At 39.0% G+C, this 17,038-nt stretch overlaps 1 protein-coding gene across 3 annotated transcripts in view; it reads right to left on the reverse strand.

Moving 5' to 3' along the window:
- Window positions 1-17,038, reverse strand: part of prkn (parkin RBR E3 ubiquitin protein ligase) — a 206,021-nt gene that overhangs the window by 100,688 nt on the left and 88,295 nt on the right. For all 3 annotated transcript variants that reach the window (XM_081350922.1, XM_081350924.1, XM_081350923.1), the window contains exon 5: window positions 500-583. In XM_081350922.1, the coding sequence (XP_081207048.1) occupies window positions 500-583 (84 nt within the window). The remainder of the gene's footprint in view (window positions 1-499; window positions 584-17,038) is intronic.

Raw genomic sequence — 17,038 nt, forward strand, 5'->3', positions numbered from 1 at the left:
GATTATGTTTATCAGTGGTTGTATATCAGGCAGAGACACATTTATGTGCATTTTGTTTTGTAATTTCACTGGAACGAATAGAGAGTCTCCACAACGGATTGAAGCGCGCGTCCGAGTGAAGAATGCGCGAGCCACAAACAAACACAGCATCCGCGCCACTGATCGCAGCGGCAACGAGCACTTTGATCACTTGATTTAAGCATAAGGATGTATTGTAGTGTGATGACGATCCGAGATCCCGTGAGATCCATGTGTTTGGCATCTTGTCCTATCTTTTAAGTCATGCTACAGTAGTCTGAAGGAAAAAGTGCTTTATTTGTAATTTAAAATAATGGTGCTGATGATTTTAAGAGACCCCCACAGGTATATGATTTTACTGCTTTCATGGGAGCTCATCCTCTCTCTATGGGAGCTCAGCTCCCACTGGCTCCCACGTAATTCGAACCATGGGCAATAGAATAATTAATATAATCATATAACAAAATTGTTGCTGTCTCACCGCTAGTGTGCCATCACAGTCTTGTGACTGACATACTCCATGAATCCTGTCAGGGAGAAGGACGTCATCCCAGCAGCACGGCCCCTACAGACAACACACACAACATCACAGAGATTATGGACATCAGTTACAGGAAGATGAGGACGACTATGGTAATTGGACGATAAGTAAAGGGCAGGAATGTGATGAGGAATATAGAGTAAGATAGAAAGAAGGGTCAAAAGACAGAAGGCAGTTTAACGCAAAGAGAAACGGATCAAAAACTTTGAACACTGCCTCACTGGAAAAAAAGCCTTTATACCTACAGTACCAGCTGAAATGAACACTAGTGGTCAGATCTTATTTTTGTTCAGTTCCTTGCACAATACTAGGTTATGACCTCAAAACAGTCTTACCATAGTACATGATTTGTAAATCATGGATTTGGTTTTTCTGACATAGAAAATGTTAGGTAACTAACATTGCACTTGTGATGCAGAGCACTCGAATACGAGTCCCATGAAACACAAACCACGATAAAAGAGCTCAAATACTTGTAGAAGCAAGCTAAAATGGCACGGTTGATTAAGAAAATGTGTTTATATCTCAAGTTTGCTTTTGCTTTTCGCTTTCGGTTAGGTTTATGGCAGAGTTTAGTGTAGGTGGCATGATATTTTTGATTACAATACAGCATTTATCCTTAGTGCCACTTACCAGACATTTAATTTCCTAACTGCAGCGAAACGTACAACCACCAACAACCAGATTCACATTTACCTGTTTCGGATTAAAATGAACACACTTTTAGCACCTCTAACTGGACATTTAACTTTGAAAGTGTTGTGAAACATACAAACCAAATTTTAACCAAAAACATTTAGCAGAAATGTCGCCACAGTCACATTTTTCCAATGAACCTGGGTTGAAAACCTAAGACCTTGAAATGAAAACGCTAATTGTTCTAACTCTGATTTCCCAAATACAATGTTATTGCCTTTAAGGAATAGTTCACTTAAAAATGAAAATGATATCCTCATTTACTCATCCTCAAGTTGCTTCAACCCTGAGTTTCTTTCTTCTGCTGAACACAAGAAGATATTTTAAAGAATGTTGCTAACCAGACAGATGATGGACCCCATAGACCAATTTCGAGCCGACGTCACAGTTACGTCATGGCGTTAGCTGGTTGCAAAACAAAGGGAAAACTGGAGGTGGCCAATACAAACCAGCACAGATTTGGCTACATAATAAGGAGCTTAAATTATTATTATTATTGTTATTAAATGTCATCTTGTTGTGTTGTTGGGTGGAAGAATTGACGGAGTACAGGCTCCAATTTGAAATTTTATCGCATAATGTTTTCTAAATGATTGTGATTATTTGTGAATCATCTATGATTGTATACATTGTTTTGATTGATTAGACTTTTTGAAGAACCTGGTAAGAAAGGGTAATCAAATACATAGTTAAAAAATGAATATGCTGTATCTGGAATTTTTATTTCTAGAAAATATTCACATAATTAAAATTGCACCGTAATTTCACTCTTTACATTGTCGTCTTCTGTCTGGCGCTGGCTAGGCAGAACTGCGGATCGTAGGCTACCACACAAGTCTTGTACGTGACCATTTAGTACAGTTAGGCATCTAAAGATATATATGCCCTCTGTTTCTCTTTACGCTCAGTTTCACTATCAGGTAGGTGTAGAAGTCAGGCCACTCAACCGGAGGTAGCGTTAACGTTAATCCTGTCAGATTGTCCATCCATTGACTGAGCATGTATGGGTCAGCCAATCTGGGACGTCCGTTAAAATTAACTTTTGCAAATAACAATCGTGGTCCTGGACAGTGAGTGACCTTGCACATTAAGATAAAATAAAATTTTCCCCAGTCATTATTAAAAAACAAGCTAACAAAACTTGCAAACTAACGTTAGTGAAGCGGCCAGGGGGATCGTTCTGCCACCATCTAAGCTCCGCCCACAAAAAAACGTCACCATGTTTACCAACTGAAAAGGGGTCTATTGACTTCAATAGTATTTCAATGGGGTCCATCAACTTTCTTCAAATTATCTTCTTTTGTGTTCAGCAGAAGAAAGAAACTCATACAGGGCTGAAACAATTTGAGGGTGAGTAAACGAGGATAGAACTTTCAGTTTTAAGAGAACTATTCATTTAAGAAAGTAGTTCACCAAAAAAGTGAAAATTCAGTCATTATTTACTTATTCTCATGTCATTCCAATCTGTTGTTTTCTCTTGAAACAGTGACTTTTTGAAGAATCTTTATATAGCTCTTTTACATACATTGAGAGTTAAAGGTCCCGTTCTTCGTGATCCCATGTTTCAAACTTTAGTTAGTGTGTAATGTTGCTGTTAGAGCATAAATAATATCTGTAAGATTATAAAGCTCAAAGTTCAATGCCAAGCGAGATATTTTATTTAACAGAAGTCGCCTCCATCGAACGGCCCGTTTGGACTACATCCCTCTACTTCCTTCTTTAATGACGTCACTAGAACCGTTTTTTGACTAACCTCCGCCCACAGGAATGCTCCCACAACTCTACTGGCGCACTTCTAATAACTTACTGTGTTTACTCAGCTCTTACGGTGATTTTCTGAAGTAAAACTGACGCTTCATCTTTTGTGTGATGTACAATAAACTTTATTAAACTCATCAGTATATGTTTGATCATCATTCAGACAGCAGACTTGTAGGCTATTAATAAATAATGGATACATACAAGCAGATGACAAATACGTTATAATAACCGTCATTAAACTACTAAACTATACCTGTTCCATCTCTATACAGCACTCTGACTCTGTAGGCATTATTGTCCGACTCGAACTGAACACCGTTACTGAGAGTTTCTGATATTATCATCATTCCGCGAGATGAAATTGTCCTGAGAGACTGAGCGCAAGCTCATGAAGCTCCGCCCCCTGGGTCGTCCAGCAGCAGCTCATTTGCATTTAAAGGGCACACACTAAAACAGCGCGTTTTTCTGAGCTCCAAAAAATGACAATTTAAACATGCTGTAAAAAATGATCTGTTGGGTATTTTGAGCTGAAACTTCACATACACACTCTGGGGACATCAGAGACTTTTTACATCTTGTGAAAAGGGGTAATAATACAGGACCTTTAAAACAAACAACCAAAAAAACATACATAGTGCTGCGTAAAAATTCCAAAATTACCTTTTTGTAAGTATCTACTGAAAAATAACAATACAGGTTAAATAATTATAGATAATACATATAAAACAAATATTTTTTAGAGTGGACTATCCCTTTAAAAACCAGCAGCATCAGACCATGTTCTTTATACCTGCCACCTCCGTCACACACTCTTCCTTGTCCTTCTGCCAGATTAAGACACTCTCTCCATCCATAATTGTTTTGGGAAAACGTCCCCCCCACCCCGCCCGACTCCGACCGTGCCTGATTAGCATAAGCATTTAAACATTCTGACAGGGCCCTTAATAAGCAAGAGAAAAGGTTAAGAAAATCATTACTCGCCCACAGGGGGAGCGGGAGGAGGAGAAGGGAAGGAGGGATGAAACGCGTGCCGTGGTGAAGGAGCCCGGAGATTACACGAAGACACCTGCTTAGAGACAGCAAGGAAAGGTCACACAGACCCCCGACGCGTCGGCTCAAAACAAACGCGCGCGCACACACACACGCGTACGCCACTGAGAGTGTAAATGATTAATGAGAAAAACGCAGATGAATTATACAACAACACACCTCCCGCATTGTTCACATCAGTCTCACCTCCCCACCCTCTCAGGACGGTTGTTTTTCCTCCATGGAGGAGAATCAACATCGCAGTCCCACAAAGCCTTAATTACATTAGTGTTTAACAAAGATGGCTGTGTGTGTGAGCCAGCTGTGAGGATTCTACTTCCTGTATCCAGCAGAGACACATCTGATACACACACAGACCCGAGTCACAGCGCCTGATTGGTCGACTGCGCTTGCGTTCACCACACTCAATTATAGACATTTGAAGTCAATGAAAACACAAACATGGCACACATCCAGAGAAAACAGAGTTGAATCACACACAGCAAATACTCAGGAAACAGAGAACTAATCACAGTGACATCAAATCTTGGCTTATATAAGAAACCATCTTTGGTTTAACCATACACTATAGACACATTACACAAATACAGTACACTTTGATGTCATGTGACTTACTAAAATCTATCAATCCATCCATCCATCCATACATACATACATATCACATTATAAAAATAAATGTTTTTCTCCAAAACACGTTGGCCACAATTACTGGCACCCCTACAATTTTGTACGAGTAAAATATCTCTGAAATATATTCCCATTAATATTTACTTTTTTTAGCACACCAGGGTGACTAGGAACATGAAATTGTCTAGTTATGACTTCTGATTAGTTTAAATATGAGAAAACACAAAGGCCAAATTCCCTGAATCATCCGTCACAATGAGTAAAACCAAAGAATATAGTTCTGATGTGCAGCAAAAGATTGTTGAGCATCACAAAATAGAAAGTGGCTGTAAGACAATAGCTAAAGAATTGAAAATCCCCATTTTGACCATCAGGGCAATAATTAAGAAGTTATAATCAACTAAAGATGTTACGAATCTGCAGGAAGAGGACGTGTGTCTATATTGCCTTAATGCACGGCGAGGAGGAAAGTTTGAGTGGCCAAAGACTCTCCAAGGATCACAGATGGAGAATTGCAGAGATTACTTGAGTCTTGGGGTCAGAAAGCCTAAAAAAAATATATCAAACAACCCCTACATTCCCACATGTAGTTTGGGAGGGTTTCAAGAAAAATCCTCCTCGCTCCACCAAAAACAAACTAAAAAAGAGCTTTTTGGCAGCAAACACACTAGATGGGTTTGGTGCACACAGGGATAAACAGTACCCCATGTGTACAATTTAATAAACCGTTGGATCTTTCATGTTGTGGGCATATTTTTCTGCTGGAGGTCCTGGACATCATGTTCAGATACATGGCATCGTGGATTCTATCAAATATCAACAGATAAAAAATCAAAACCTGACGACTTCTGCTAGAAATCTTATAATGGGCCGTGGTTAGATCTTCCATCAGGACAACAATCCAAAACAAACTCAAAATCAACACAAAAATGTGTTACCGAGAGATTCTGTGTGGAGGAATAGTCTCTGATCTCTCGTCAGGTGTTCTCCAAACTCATCCGGCATTATAGGAGAAGACTCAGAGCTGTAATCTTGGAAAAAGGAGATTGCAAAAAGTATTTAATAAAAGGGTGCCAAAAAATGTTCCCAATATGTTTTGGAAAAAAACTTTTATTTCATAATGTGATTTCATTATATTTCAAATAAATGCTGTTCTCATAAATGCTGTTCTCTATCAAATAATCCTGAAAAAATACTTCCACACTTCAGTAATAATACTACTAATAATAATATGAAATGTGAAATGTTATAATATGACAGGTTGAACACCAAATCAGCATATTGTAATGATTTTGTCACTGAAGACTTGAATAATGGCTGCTGAAAATTCAGCTTTGCATCACAGAAATAAATTAAAGTGTAAAATATAATAAAACAGGACCTAGTTATTTTAAATTGTAAAATTGTTTCACAACATTACTGTTTGTACTGTATTTTTGATCAAATAAATGCAGCTTTGTTCAAATATGAAGCCATGTTATGTAAACCACTGTTACGCATTCTGGCTGTTTTTATTTATTTATTTTTAATTTAATTGATAAACATGTTTATTTTTTACATTAATTTGTCAATTTAACATTCCTATTCATGTAGAGTTTATTGCTATAACATTACACCACAATTCAAACTTTGTTAACTTTGTTATTTAAATTTTTCAGGATGTATTTTGCGTCCTATTTGCGGAAAGTGACAGGAACACATTCATTCCTTCTCAAAGTAAAAAACATTACAAACATCTAAATAATAAATAGTCTTTAATCCCAACTATAGAGGGCTTCCAATGTGATTTGCGTCAGTGTTGTGTCAGTGTGTTGAAGTGTGTGGAGTGAAGCATGAAGCCTCAGCATCACCCCTGACACCGTGTTGAAAGCAGGTGAAGCATTGTAATGCGATGCTCAAAGTTGACCCTGTTTGCAGCTGACCTTTCGAAGCGCAGCCAATGATTACCGGATAATTCACATGAGGTATTATTATGTGGGCTGTGCCAGTGCAAAAATCTAAACAAAATTGGAGAGAGACACAGAGCAATTTCATATCCTGAAAGTCCTATTTGTCTTCTAAGATTAATCAAGGCTACTTAAATTACTTTGACTTCACTATTGCACTATTCACTATTGACTTTAAAATCCCCCTGTCAATAATTGTATGCCTTAAAACTCCAAAATGACATATTTAAATGTTTTATTTTTTTTTTCTCTGAAAAAAATTTCTTCATGCCTTAAAATATCTTGAATATAACTCTACACCCTTGCTTCATTTAGTACTGTATACGCAAATTCGCCATCTCAGTCTGCCTTCTAACAATAATCAGAAACGCTTTGAACAACTCAGAACATCAGTGGAGAAAGGCATATAGTTCATCATAACATCGTAATATACATCATACACCCACTATATTGCTAAATCTACCCGATTTTTCATATCAACAGAAAAAAATACCGGGATAACCTGGCATCTCCCGAGACTCTCCTGCTTCAGTTAATGATATGCTAAAGCCCGCCCCCCTCGTGACCTGATTGGTTACAAGGTATTTTGTGAACACCGGCGGATTCAAGCCGCATTTTTGAAACCGTCTTTTTTTCACTGCAGTTTTTAAAGAGAAAATACTTAGCAATGGCGTTGACTTATGAATTTGCCCATGGTTTGTCTTAAAGCATATTAAAAACACCACATAGATATAAACACCACAGGGGGTCTTTAAATAACACAATTTCTCCAGTAATTTTTGCAGTACTCAAGATTTTCACAGAATAAAGAAATGCAGTATATTTTTACATTTCAGCCTTCAGTCACACAAAGCAACTTGTGCCACAAGTGATTTGGTCTACTTTTACAACTTTTATGATATTGTTGGTCCTTTTTGGAGCTTGACAGCTGCAGTCGTTTAAAAAAAAAAGGACAGCCCACTTTCTTCAAAAAGTCTTATTTTGTGTTCCACAGAAGAAGAAAAAATTATAACATAAAAATTTTGAACAAAGTAAGGCAAGTAATGATTAAATAATTGTCATTTTTTGGTGAACCCTTCCTTTAAGAACAAGCGAACAGCTCAACTTGTCGTAAGACAAATATGAACTCTGAAATGTAAAGTGTGAAATGTAATATCTGTGGGGCTGGGGGTTTCATTACAATGGGAACACCCCGAACATTATAATTAAAACTTCTAATTAAAGCCTTAGGGCACATTGAGATATTTATAATGCCAGCAATCTAATCAAAACTGTATTTCTCATAATTGCGTTCTTGAGAGATGCAAGCCAAGGTTATTTTCTATTAATGTTCAAAGCACAAAGAAACTTGTAACAGCAACAATAAGCAGGTTTTCCCCCTAAAGGCCTAATTGAGTGATGTAGGTTTTGAAGATCTCGGCGTAAAAGCGGCTAAATCATACAGTAAATCTGTTAAAAGCCAAGGCAGGGTGTTTAAGCTCGGAGATTCTGTAGATGGAGATGAATGTTTTTGACTGAAAGTGTTGCTAAGTCCAATATCTCCAAAGGCCCAAATGAAGAGCTCTGACAGCGAGAGCATAAACTTTGCCGTCTTCTCCTCCTCAGCAAGTTCTCTGGAGAGAGTTAGATGAGAAGAGCTGGAACCCGTTTCAGGCCCGAGGATGTTAAGAGCCAATCGCATCACAAGATTGGCAAAGGAACGGGGCGGCACTGGCACTGAGACAGCGGACAAACAGATTCTCAGCGCCGAAGACCACCGCGAGCGGAAAGAAAAGGCAGGTGCAGCTTAGCGACGTGTCAGTCAGTCTTCCCAAACACGGCAGAACGTGGAGAGGTGGGAATGATGCCCACGCGCTGGGACAGAAAGTCCATACGGGCCGAAAGATAAAACGGGCCGCGGGCGGAATTACGGAGGGATGGGGCTTATGACAGCCGAGACGTGGGTTTGTGCTGTTCTGCATTCACACTGCAGGCTAAGAAGTGTCACTGTTAGTTAGTTATGAGACTTGGGGCAACAGAGCAAATGTTTCTGGTTACAGTTTTTGTCTCAAAGCCCTTATGAATGTGCACTGAAGAACAGCAGTAATAAGCAGGTTTTCCCCCTACAGTCATAATTCAGTGATGTGGGATACAGAGTTACCGCATTAGAATAACTTGCCAAATATTGTTTAAAATGAGGATCTGTGAGTTTAAATGAGGACATTTAAAGCTGCAGTCTGTAGTTTTTCCTCTTTTTTTTCGTCATCTCTGTTCGAAATCTGCAATTGCAGTTCTTCGCGGAGAATGTGCGGCTGTTAGTCGCCGCGCCGGTGTGGATACTGTCTTTCGGAATCACAGATTCTACTTTTTGGAAGTATGAGCAACATAAGAGTTTTCACCGGAAAATGTTAACATCCACTTTTGTTCTGACCAACTAAGGGGAAAAAAGCATTGCAGTAAATTGTGCTGATTAAATCTAACGATCGCTTATCATATCACGTCAAACCGTGCAAATTATACTTTGTTCTAAAATTGTTCATGTTAACAACTTCAGCATTGCGTGTCTACATTTAATGCCTTTCCGATATTTATCCTTGATTTCGCATGGGCCGGTTGCAGTCTCTTTTTTTCTGTAGCCACTCCGAAGTCCGAAGTCTTTTGCGTATTACAATGGGTGAATCTCCAGTTGTCACTGGTGATTGTCATTTGAACCTTTCTGGACCCGCCATCAAATTGATAAGTTGAATTATATCAAGGGCTGTGAGAAAAGGCTATAAATCTCCACCTCCAGCATCCTCACACTCACAGCCGACGAGCCGAGACTCTTCTTTATGTGGACAGATGTGACGTAATTTCACAAAGACATGCTCAAATTTCCCGCGGAAATCCACCAGTACCACTGGAATTAAAAACATTATTACAAGCATACCGTTTTGAATCGAGCTAAGGCAAGCAGATAGTTTTGAACACTGGCTGGTTATGTACTTGCTCACAAATTTACTTTGGATAATTTTTAACCCCAAAAAGATACGGACTGCAGCTTTAAGAGTGTCCATGATAAAGGAAAGGGCATTCTGTTAAAAACTATGGATGGTCCGACAGGAATTTTTTTGTTGTTGTTGTTTTTGCACGATACAATATCGATTTTAACAAACAACTATTGGCCAATTCCAATATTTGTCACTTGCATACTTATTTTAACTTTCGTTATTAAAATTGATTATTGTTTTGATCATGTTTTAAATAAGCAAAGCACAAAAAACACATACATTAAGGTAAATTAGCTAGTTTATTGCTGCACCATCAAATTATGGATTGGATTAATTTAACATTTAACAGGCCAACATTATAAGCGAAGAACAAAGATTTTAAAAAATAATAATACAAAATACAAATGAGACTTGACAACCTTCAGAGGTTATTTTTGCTATCAACTTTATATATGCTGACAAACCATATTTTGTACCGATTTCATTTCAAGTATTTAATTATTTTACACATATTAGAAATATGTGGTGTGTTATATCTACCTTTTTCATGTTATAGCTGATATGTCGATGGCTTTAAATGTATCAAAATGCAGCCGATAAAGTTCTTAAAAATGGCAAGTTCTTAAAAATATACTCCTTGAATTCATTTGTTTTTTTCGTTTTGTTTTTAAATCTTGTATATACGGAAGAGGATTAGGGCCAGGCAATAATAAAAAAAATAAAACCATCTCGAGATTAAAGTCATTATAATGCGAGATTAAACTCGTTAAATTTCGAGAAAAAAAGTCGAAATACAATCTTGAGAATAAACTCATTAAATATCGAGAATAAAGTCGTTGTGTTGCGAGAAAAAACTCGTTAAATTTCGAGAAAAAAGTCGAAATACAATCTCGAGAATAAACTCATTAAATATCGATAATAAAGTCGTTGTGTTTCGAGAAAAAAACTCGTTAAATTCCGAGAAAAAAAGTCGAAATACAATCTCGAGAATAAACTCATTAAATATCGAGAATAAAGTCGTTGTGTTTCGAGAAAAAAGTCGAAATACAATCTTGAGAATAAACTCATTACATTTCAAGAATAAAGTCGTTGTGTTTCGAGAAAAAAAAGTCGAAATGAAATGTAGAGAATAACGCATTCGATCTGTGTTCATTAGCCTACTGATAGAGGACATGGCAGAGTTGGATCACTTAGTCAAGCTATATTTTAGACTTTCTTTCAGTAACAAAGCCGTCTAGGTCGGCTAGAGGAGGAGCTGTACTATCATGGAATAATGTCCACTTTAATGCACCCTATAGGCGGGTGAGAAACAGAGCCATGAATTATGCAGAAAATGCAAGACTGCTCTTTGTGCATTGTGTAATGTGTCAAGTTCAAAGCTTCATAAAACAATAATTCCACAGTAAAAACTGCTTAAAATTTGGATTTCGTTAGACAACAGCTCTTCTATAATGGGATAATGTCCACTTTAACGCACCCTCTGATGCGGCCTAAATGCACAACTAGTAGGAATGATGATCATGGATCAAGAAGGCGACTCTGAATTTGTTTGCCCCATTTAAAACTTTAATGGTCCATAAAAAAACCGGTAGCCTACAGAAATTTGTGCCAATATTTCGGTTTCCACTAGATCAATATATGCTCTATTACTCCCAGTCGGATTTAACGCACCCTTACATATGGGTGAGAAATGCAGAATTTCTTCATTCATTTCTAACACAGCTTGGTGCGAGCAATGCCATACACACAGGGTGCTTAAGGAAGCGTCGCGTCATTTAAAGGGGAGGTCCGCGCGTCAATAAGTAGCCTAACGAATAAGTAACTGGATTCAGCCTCGTATGCAATGAACTCTGATCGAATGCGTTATTCTCTATATTTCATTTCGACTTTTTTTCTCGAAACACAACGACTTTATTCTCGAAATTTAATGAGTTTATTCTCACAATTATTTCGACTTTTTTTCTCGAAATTTAACGAGTTTTTTCTCGAAACACAACGACTTTATTCTCGATATTTAATGAGTTTATTCTCAAGATTGTATTTCGACTTTTTTCTCGAAATTTAACGAGTTTTTTTCTCGAAACACAACGACTTTATTCTCGAAATTTAATGAGTTTATTCTCAAGATTGTATTTCGACTTTTTTCTCGAAATTTAACGAGTTTTTTCTCGAAACACAACGACTTTATTCTCGATATTTAATGAGTTTATTCTCAAGATTGTATCTTGACTTTTTTTCTCGAAATTTAACGAGTTTAATCTCGCATTATAATGACTTTAATCTCGAGATGGTTTTATTTTTTTATTATTGCTTGGCCCTAATACTCTTCCGTATGTATACAATTTTCAAATTTTCCAAAAATACAATAATAATATTAGTAGTAATGACAATTTCTAAATATATATGTGACAACTGATTCCACTGGAGGCAAGTTGAGGTAAGGACCCAAACGCAATTTATTTACAACACAAGATTAAACATGTATGTAGTTTGCGTGCTGTCGCAGAAGCGTTCAGCTCTTGTGTTCAGCCTCATCGTGTGAAGACAGACTCGGGTAAAGACCATCAACTCTACATGTGCGACTCCACAGACCAAGGACACCAGTAAGGCACTTAATTATCTTCTTCTGTCTTTCCTTTCACACTTTTATCTTATTTACCCTTACTAACATGTGCTTTCAATACATTCCTGTTGTCTCTCGACAACGCTCTTTCATCACACAAAGTAGGCAGAACAATACTGCTAATCTGCATCCCATTCTCTCATCCTCACACACATCTCTCTCTCTTTCTGTGGGTCTATGGAATTGTCAGTCAGCAGTCAATAAAGCTGACTTTATTCCAGCCTTTGCATCTCATTCTACTCTTAATATATTGGGCTTGACTGAGACCTGGATTTGTCCAGAAGACTCAGCAACCCCTGCTGCTGCTCAACAACTTCTCTTTCTCTCACACCCCTCGCCAGTCTGGGAGGGGTGGGGGTACAGGTCTTCTCATTTCTAACAATTGGAAATACTCAAGTCTCTCTTTTTACTATGCAATAACAACTGGTTTGAATATCATGCTATTACACTTACTCCCAGTAAGATCCATATTGTAGTCATATATCGCCCCCCAGGTCAGCTGGGAAGATTTGTAGAGGAGCTGGATATGTTACTGTCCTCTTTCCCTGAGGACGGCACCCTACTTGTAGTCTTTTGTGACTTCAACATTCATCTAGAGAAGCCGTTTGCAACAGACTTTATCTCTCTCCTAGCCTCTTTCGATCTCAAACGACTCATCACCACAGGTACTCACAAATCAGGCAAACAACTGGACCTGGTTTACACACGCAACTGCATCACAGACAACATTTTGGTGATACCTCTCCATGTTTAAGATCATTTCCTCATTACTTTAAAACCTACGCTAACTTTCTCTCTCCCATCTTTCCTCTGCTGTGTCATCTTCTCTTCCCTCACCCTCACAATTCTCATCTCTGAATGTGAATACCGTAACGGATACCTTATGCTCCACTCTAACCTCTTCTCTAGACCAGGGGTTTTCAAACTGTGGGTCGCAGATTGGGAAGAGGTGGGTCAGGCAGTCACTATTGGCTGCAGCTAAATTTACGTTTCATGAATGACACACACACAAACATTTTGCACGATGTACCAACGTTAAATAGAAATCGCTATGAGATCGCATTACACAGGAGAATTCAAATGTCACGAAAGGCGCTGCGTTTCCCAAAAGCATCGTATGCCTAAGTAGATCGTAAAACCGTTGCTATAGTCTCTACGATCAGCTTAGTTCCCGATGCTTTTGGGAAACGCAGCGGAGACCTGAATCACCCTTTTGTGACATTTGAATTATCCGGTGTAATGCGATCTCATGCAGAATGCAGAGCAGTGATTGGAGTCAACGAGTTTCTTCTTGTTAATAATGCGCACAGAACCGCTTAATGAACCGCGCCGCTCTGAGACGCTGAAATTGTTAACACAACATGTCGCAAGCGCGCGCTTCATGAAACAAATCGCACTGATTTCTCTGTCGTCTGCTCAACACAGCACTGTTGTCTTTCAGAGATATGGTCGTCGTAAGAGTGCGTTGTTTGCGTTCTCTTGCATGCATTTTGCTACAACGCAAAAAATATAGCCTAAATATAAAAAGTATTTCACACACACACAAGCACGAAAGCGTTTAGAAAGAGTTTAACAACACTCGCAGCATAAATATTAGTATTGAAATTCTAGGTCATGGGCCTACTGTCAAATAAAATTATTAGTCTATTATATTTTTTTAGATTCTGATTTTTGTCATATCAAACCTTTGGTTATGATTAAGCTTACTTAATCTTTTTTCATTTCTTTAAATTTGTTCTGCCATGTCTGGTAAATCAGTTGAGGCAGCAGACAAAAACTACTCAGTATTCTTCACATTATTTCAACAGCCATTAGGCTGTTAGGCTCTCAATTTTTGATAATGTACCCAAAGTTTGTATTGCAATTAAACTTGTCATTCATACTATAACAAGGAAAAAAAAACTGCTCCAAAGAGAACTAACGCCTCCCACCCCACATTCATGCTTTAAAATTATTTTATATTTTGGTGGGTCTTGAGATAGATTATTCTTGTCTCGGTGGGTCCTGGAATGGAAAAGTTTGGGAACCCCTGCTCTAGACAATATCTGCCCTCTCTCCTCCAGGCCTGCACGCACTACTCCCTCTAACCCCTGGTTATCTGAGGTTCTTCGTGAACACCGGACCGAACTCAGGGCAGCGGAGAGGAAATGGCGCAAATCAAAAGACACATCTGAACTGAGTATGTATCAATCTCTCCTCTCTTCCTTTTCTGTTGATATTCATGCCGCAAATCTTCATATTTCCACAACAAGATCAACAGCTCCTCTAACACAAGATCACTCTTCAAGACATTCAACTCTCTCCTCTGTCCACCTCCACCACCACCTCATCGTTAACTGGTGATGATTTTGCTAACTTCTTCACCAACAAAACAACAACTATCAGCAGTCAGTTCTCAGCTCCACACACACAGGAACCCAGACCAACCTCTCCCACAGCCAATAACCTTCTCTCCTCCTTCTCTCCGCTAACCAAGGAAGAAGAATCTAAACGTATCCTTTCCAGTCATCCTACCACTTGCCCTCTAGACCCCATTTCCTCACACCTTCTACAAGCCATCTCTCCCACACTTCTACCAGCACTCACACACATCATCAACTCATCCCTCCATACTGGCATTTTCCCTACAGCATTCAAGCAGGCTCGGGTTACTCCACTGCTTAAAAAAACAACACTAAACACATCATCTGTAGAGAATTACAGACCAGTCTCTCTCCTACCATTCATTGCGAAAACACTTGAACGAGTTGCTTTCAACCAAGTAACATCATTCTTGTCTCTGAAGAACCAGCTGGATGTCAACCAATCTGGCTTCAAAAAAGGGCATTCAACTGAGACTGCATTACTGTCGGTCACAGAAGCCCTACGGATCGCAAAAGCTGCTTCCAGATCTTCAGTTCTCATTCTCCTGGATCTATCTGCTGCCTTCGACACTGTGAATCATCAGATCCTTATGTCCACCCTCTCATCACTGGGCATCACAGGAACTTCCCTCCACTGGTTTAAATCCTATCTCACAGGTAGGTCCTTCAGGGTCGCATGGAGAGACGAGGTATCCAAAGCACATCGACTGACCACAGGGGTTCCCCAGGGTTCAGTTCTTGGACCCCTCCTCTTCTCCATTAACACCACATCATACAGGCACATGGTTTCTCTTACCATTGCTATGCTGATGACACACAGCTCTTCCTCTCATTTCAACCAGATGATCCCACAGTAGCTGCACGGATCTCAAGCTGTCTGGCGGACATCTCGGCATGGATAAAGGAACATCACCTGCAGCTCAACCTGGCAAAGACTGAGCAACTCGTCCTCCCTGCCAATCCGTCTCTACAGCACGACTTCACTATCCAGCTAGATCCATCATCAATCACCCCATCAAGGTCAGTCAGAAATCTTGGAGTAATATTTGATGACCAGCTGACCTTCACAGACCACATTTCAAAGACAGCTCGATCATGCAGGTTTGCACTGCACAACATCAGGAGGATCAGGCCTTTCCTAACTGAGCATGCAACACAACTTCTCGTCCAGGCCCTGGTCATATCTAGGCTTGACTACTGCAATGCTCTTCTGGCTAGACTTCCATCATGTGCAACTAAACCTCTACATATGATTCAGAAATCTGCATCTCGTCTTGTCTTCAACAAGCCAAAAAGAGCCCACGTCACTCCTCTGTTCATCTCTCTGCACTGGCTACCACCTGCTGCTCGCATCAAATTCAAGGCATTGATGCTTGCTTACAGATCTATCACAGGCTCAGCTCCCTCCTACGTTCACTCGCTCCTACGAGTATACGTCCCTACCAGAAGTCTACAATCAGTCAACGAGCGACGGTTCGTGGTTCCATCACAGATAGACACAAAATAACTTTCCAGGACATTCTCATTCACGGTTCCATGCTGGTGGAACACTCTCCCCACCCTCATCCGGAATGCAGAATCCATGGCAACATTCAAAAGACAACTGAAAACTCATCTCTTGCGTGAGTGCTTAACCTCATAAAAAAAAATGAATAAAAAAAAAAATATAAATATATTTCCTTTTCCTTTAATTCTCCCTTATCAGGCTTATGCTACTCTGAACAATGCCTGAACTTTGTATTTTGAGCACTTCTTGTGTTAATTTAGTCCTAAATTGTTAGTCACTTAGTTTGGACAAAAGCGTCTGCTAAATGACTAAACGTAAATGTAAATGTAAACATAAAACAAAATCATGACGAGGCATGGAAACTATAAACTAAAACAGGAACAGAAACAGAAACAGCAACAGAAACAGAAACAGAAACAGAAACAGGAACAAAGACTAGGAAAACAAGATACTGGAGCCAGGGCAAATAACAAACAATAGTCGACAAACACACAGGGCAAACATGAGGGCTTAAATACATACAGGACTAACAACGAGATATTTTACATACATTTTACATTTAGCCTAGTCATTTAGCAGACGCTTTTGTCCAAAGCGACTTACAAATAAGGACTAAATTAAGCGAGTCATCGTGAAGAGGCAAAAACAACTCAAGAAGTGCTCAAAATACGAAGTTCAGGCATTGTTCAGAGTAGCATAAGCCCGATAAGTGAGGATATAAAGGAAAAGGAAAGGTTTTTTATTTTATTTTTTTTATTAAATTGTGACAAGGGACACCTGTGAACAATTAACAATAAACCAATTACACCATGACACAACAGACAAGGGAACACATGGCAGGATCACATGACTAAAACCAGGGGATCACATGACAGACAAAAAGACAGGAACAAGAAACAAACACCCAAAACATGACAATATAAAATAATAAATAATA

Source organism: Scardinius erythrophthalmus, assembly GCF_964197995.2.
Source record: "Scardinius erythrophthalmus genome assembly, chromosome: 21".
NCBI lineage: Eukaryota > Metazoa > Chordata > Actinopteri > Cypriniformes > Leuciscidae > Scardinius > Scardinius erythrophthalmus.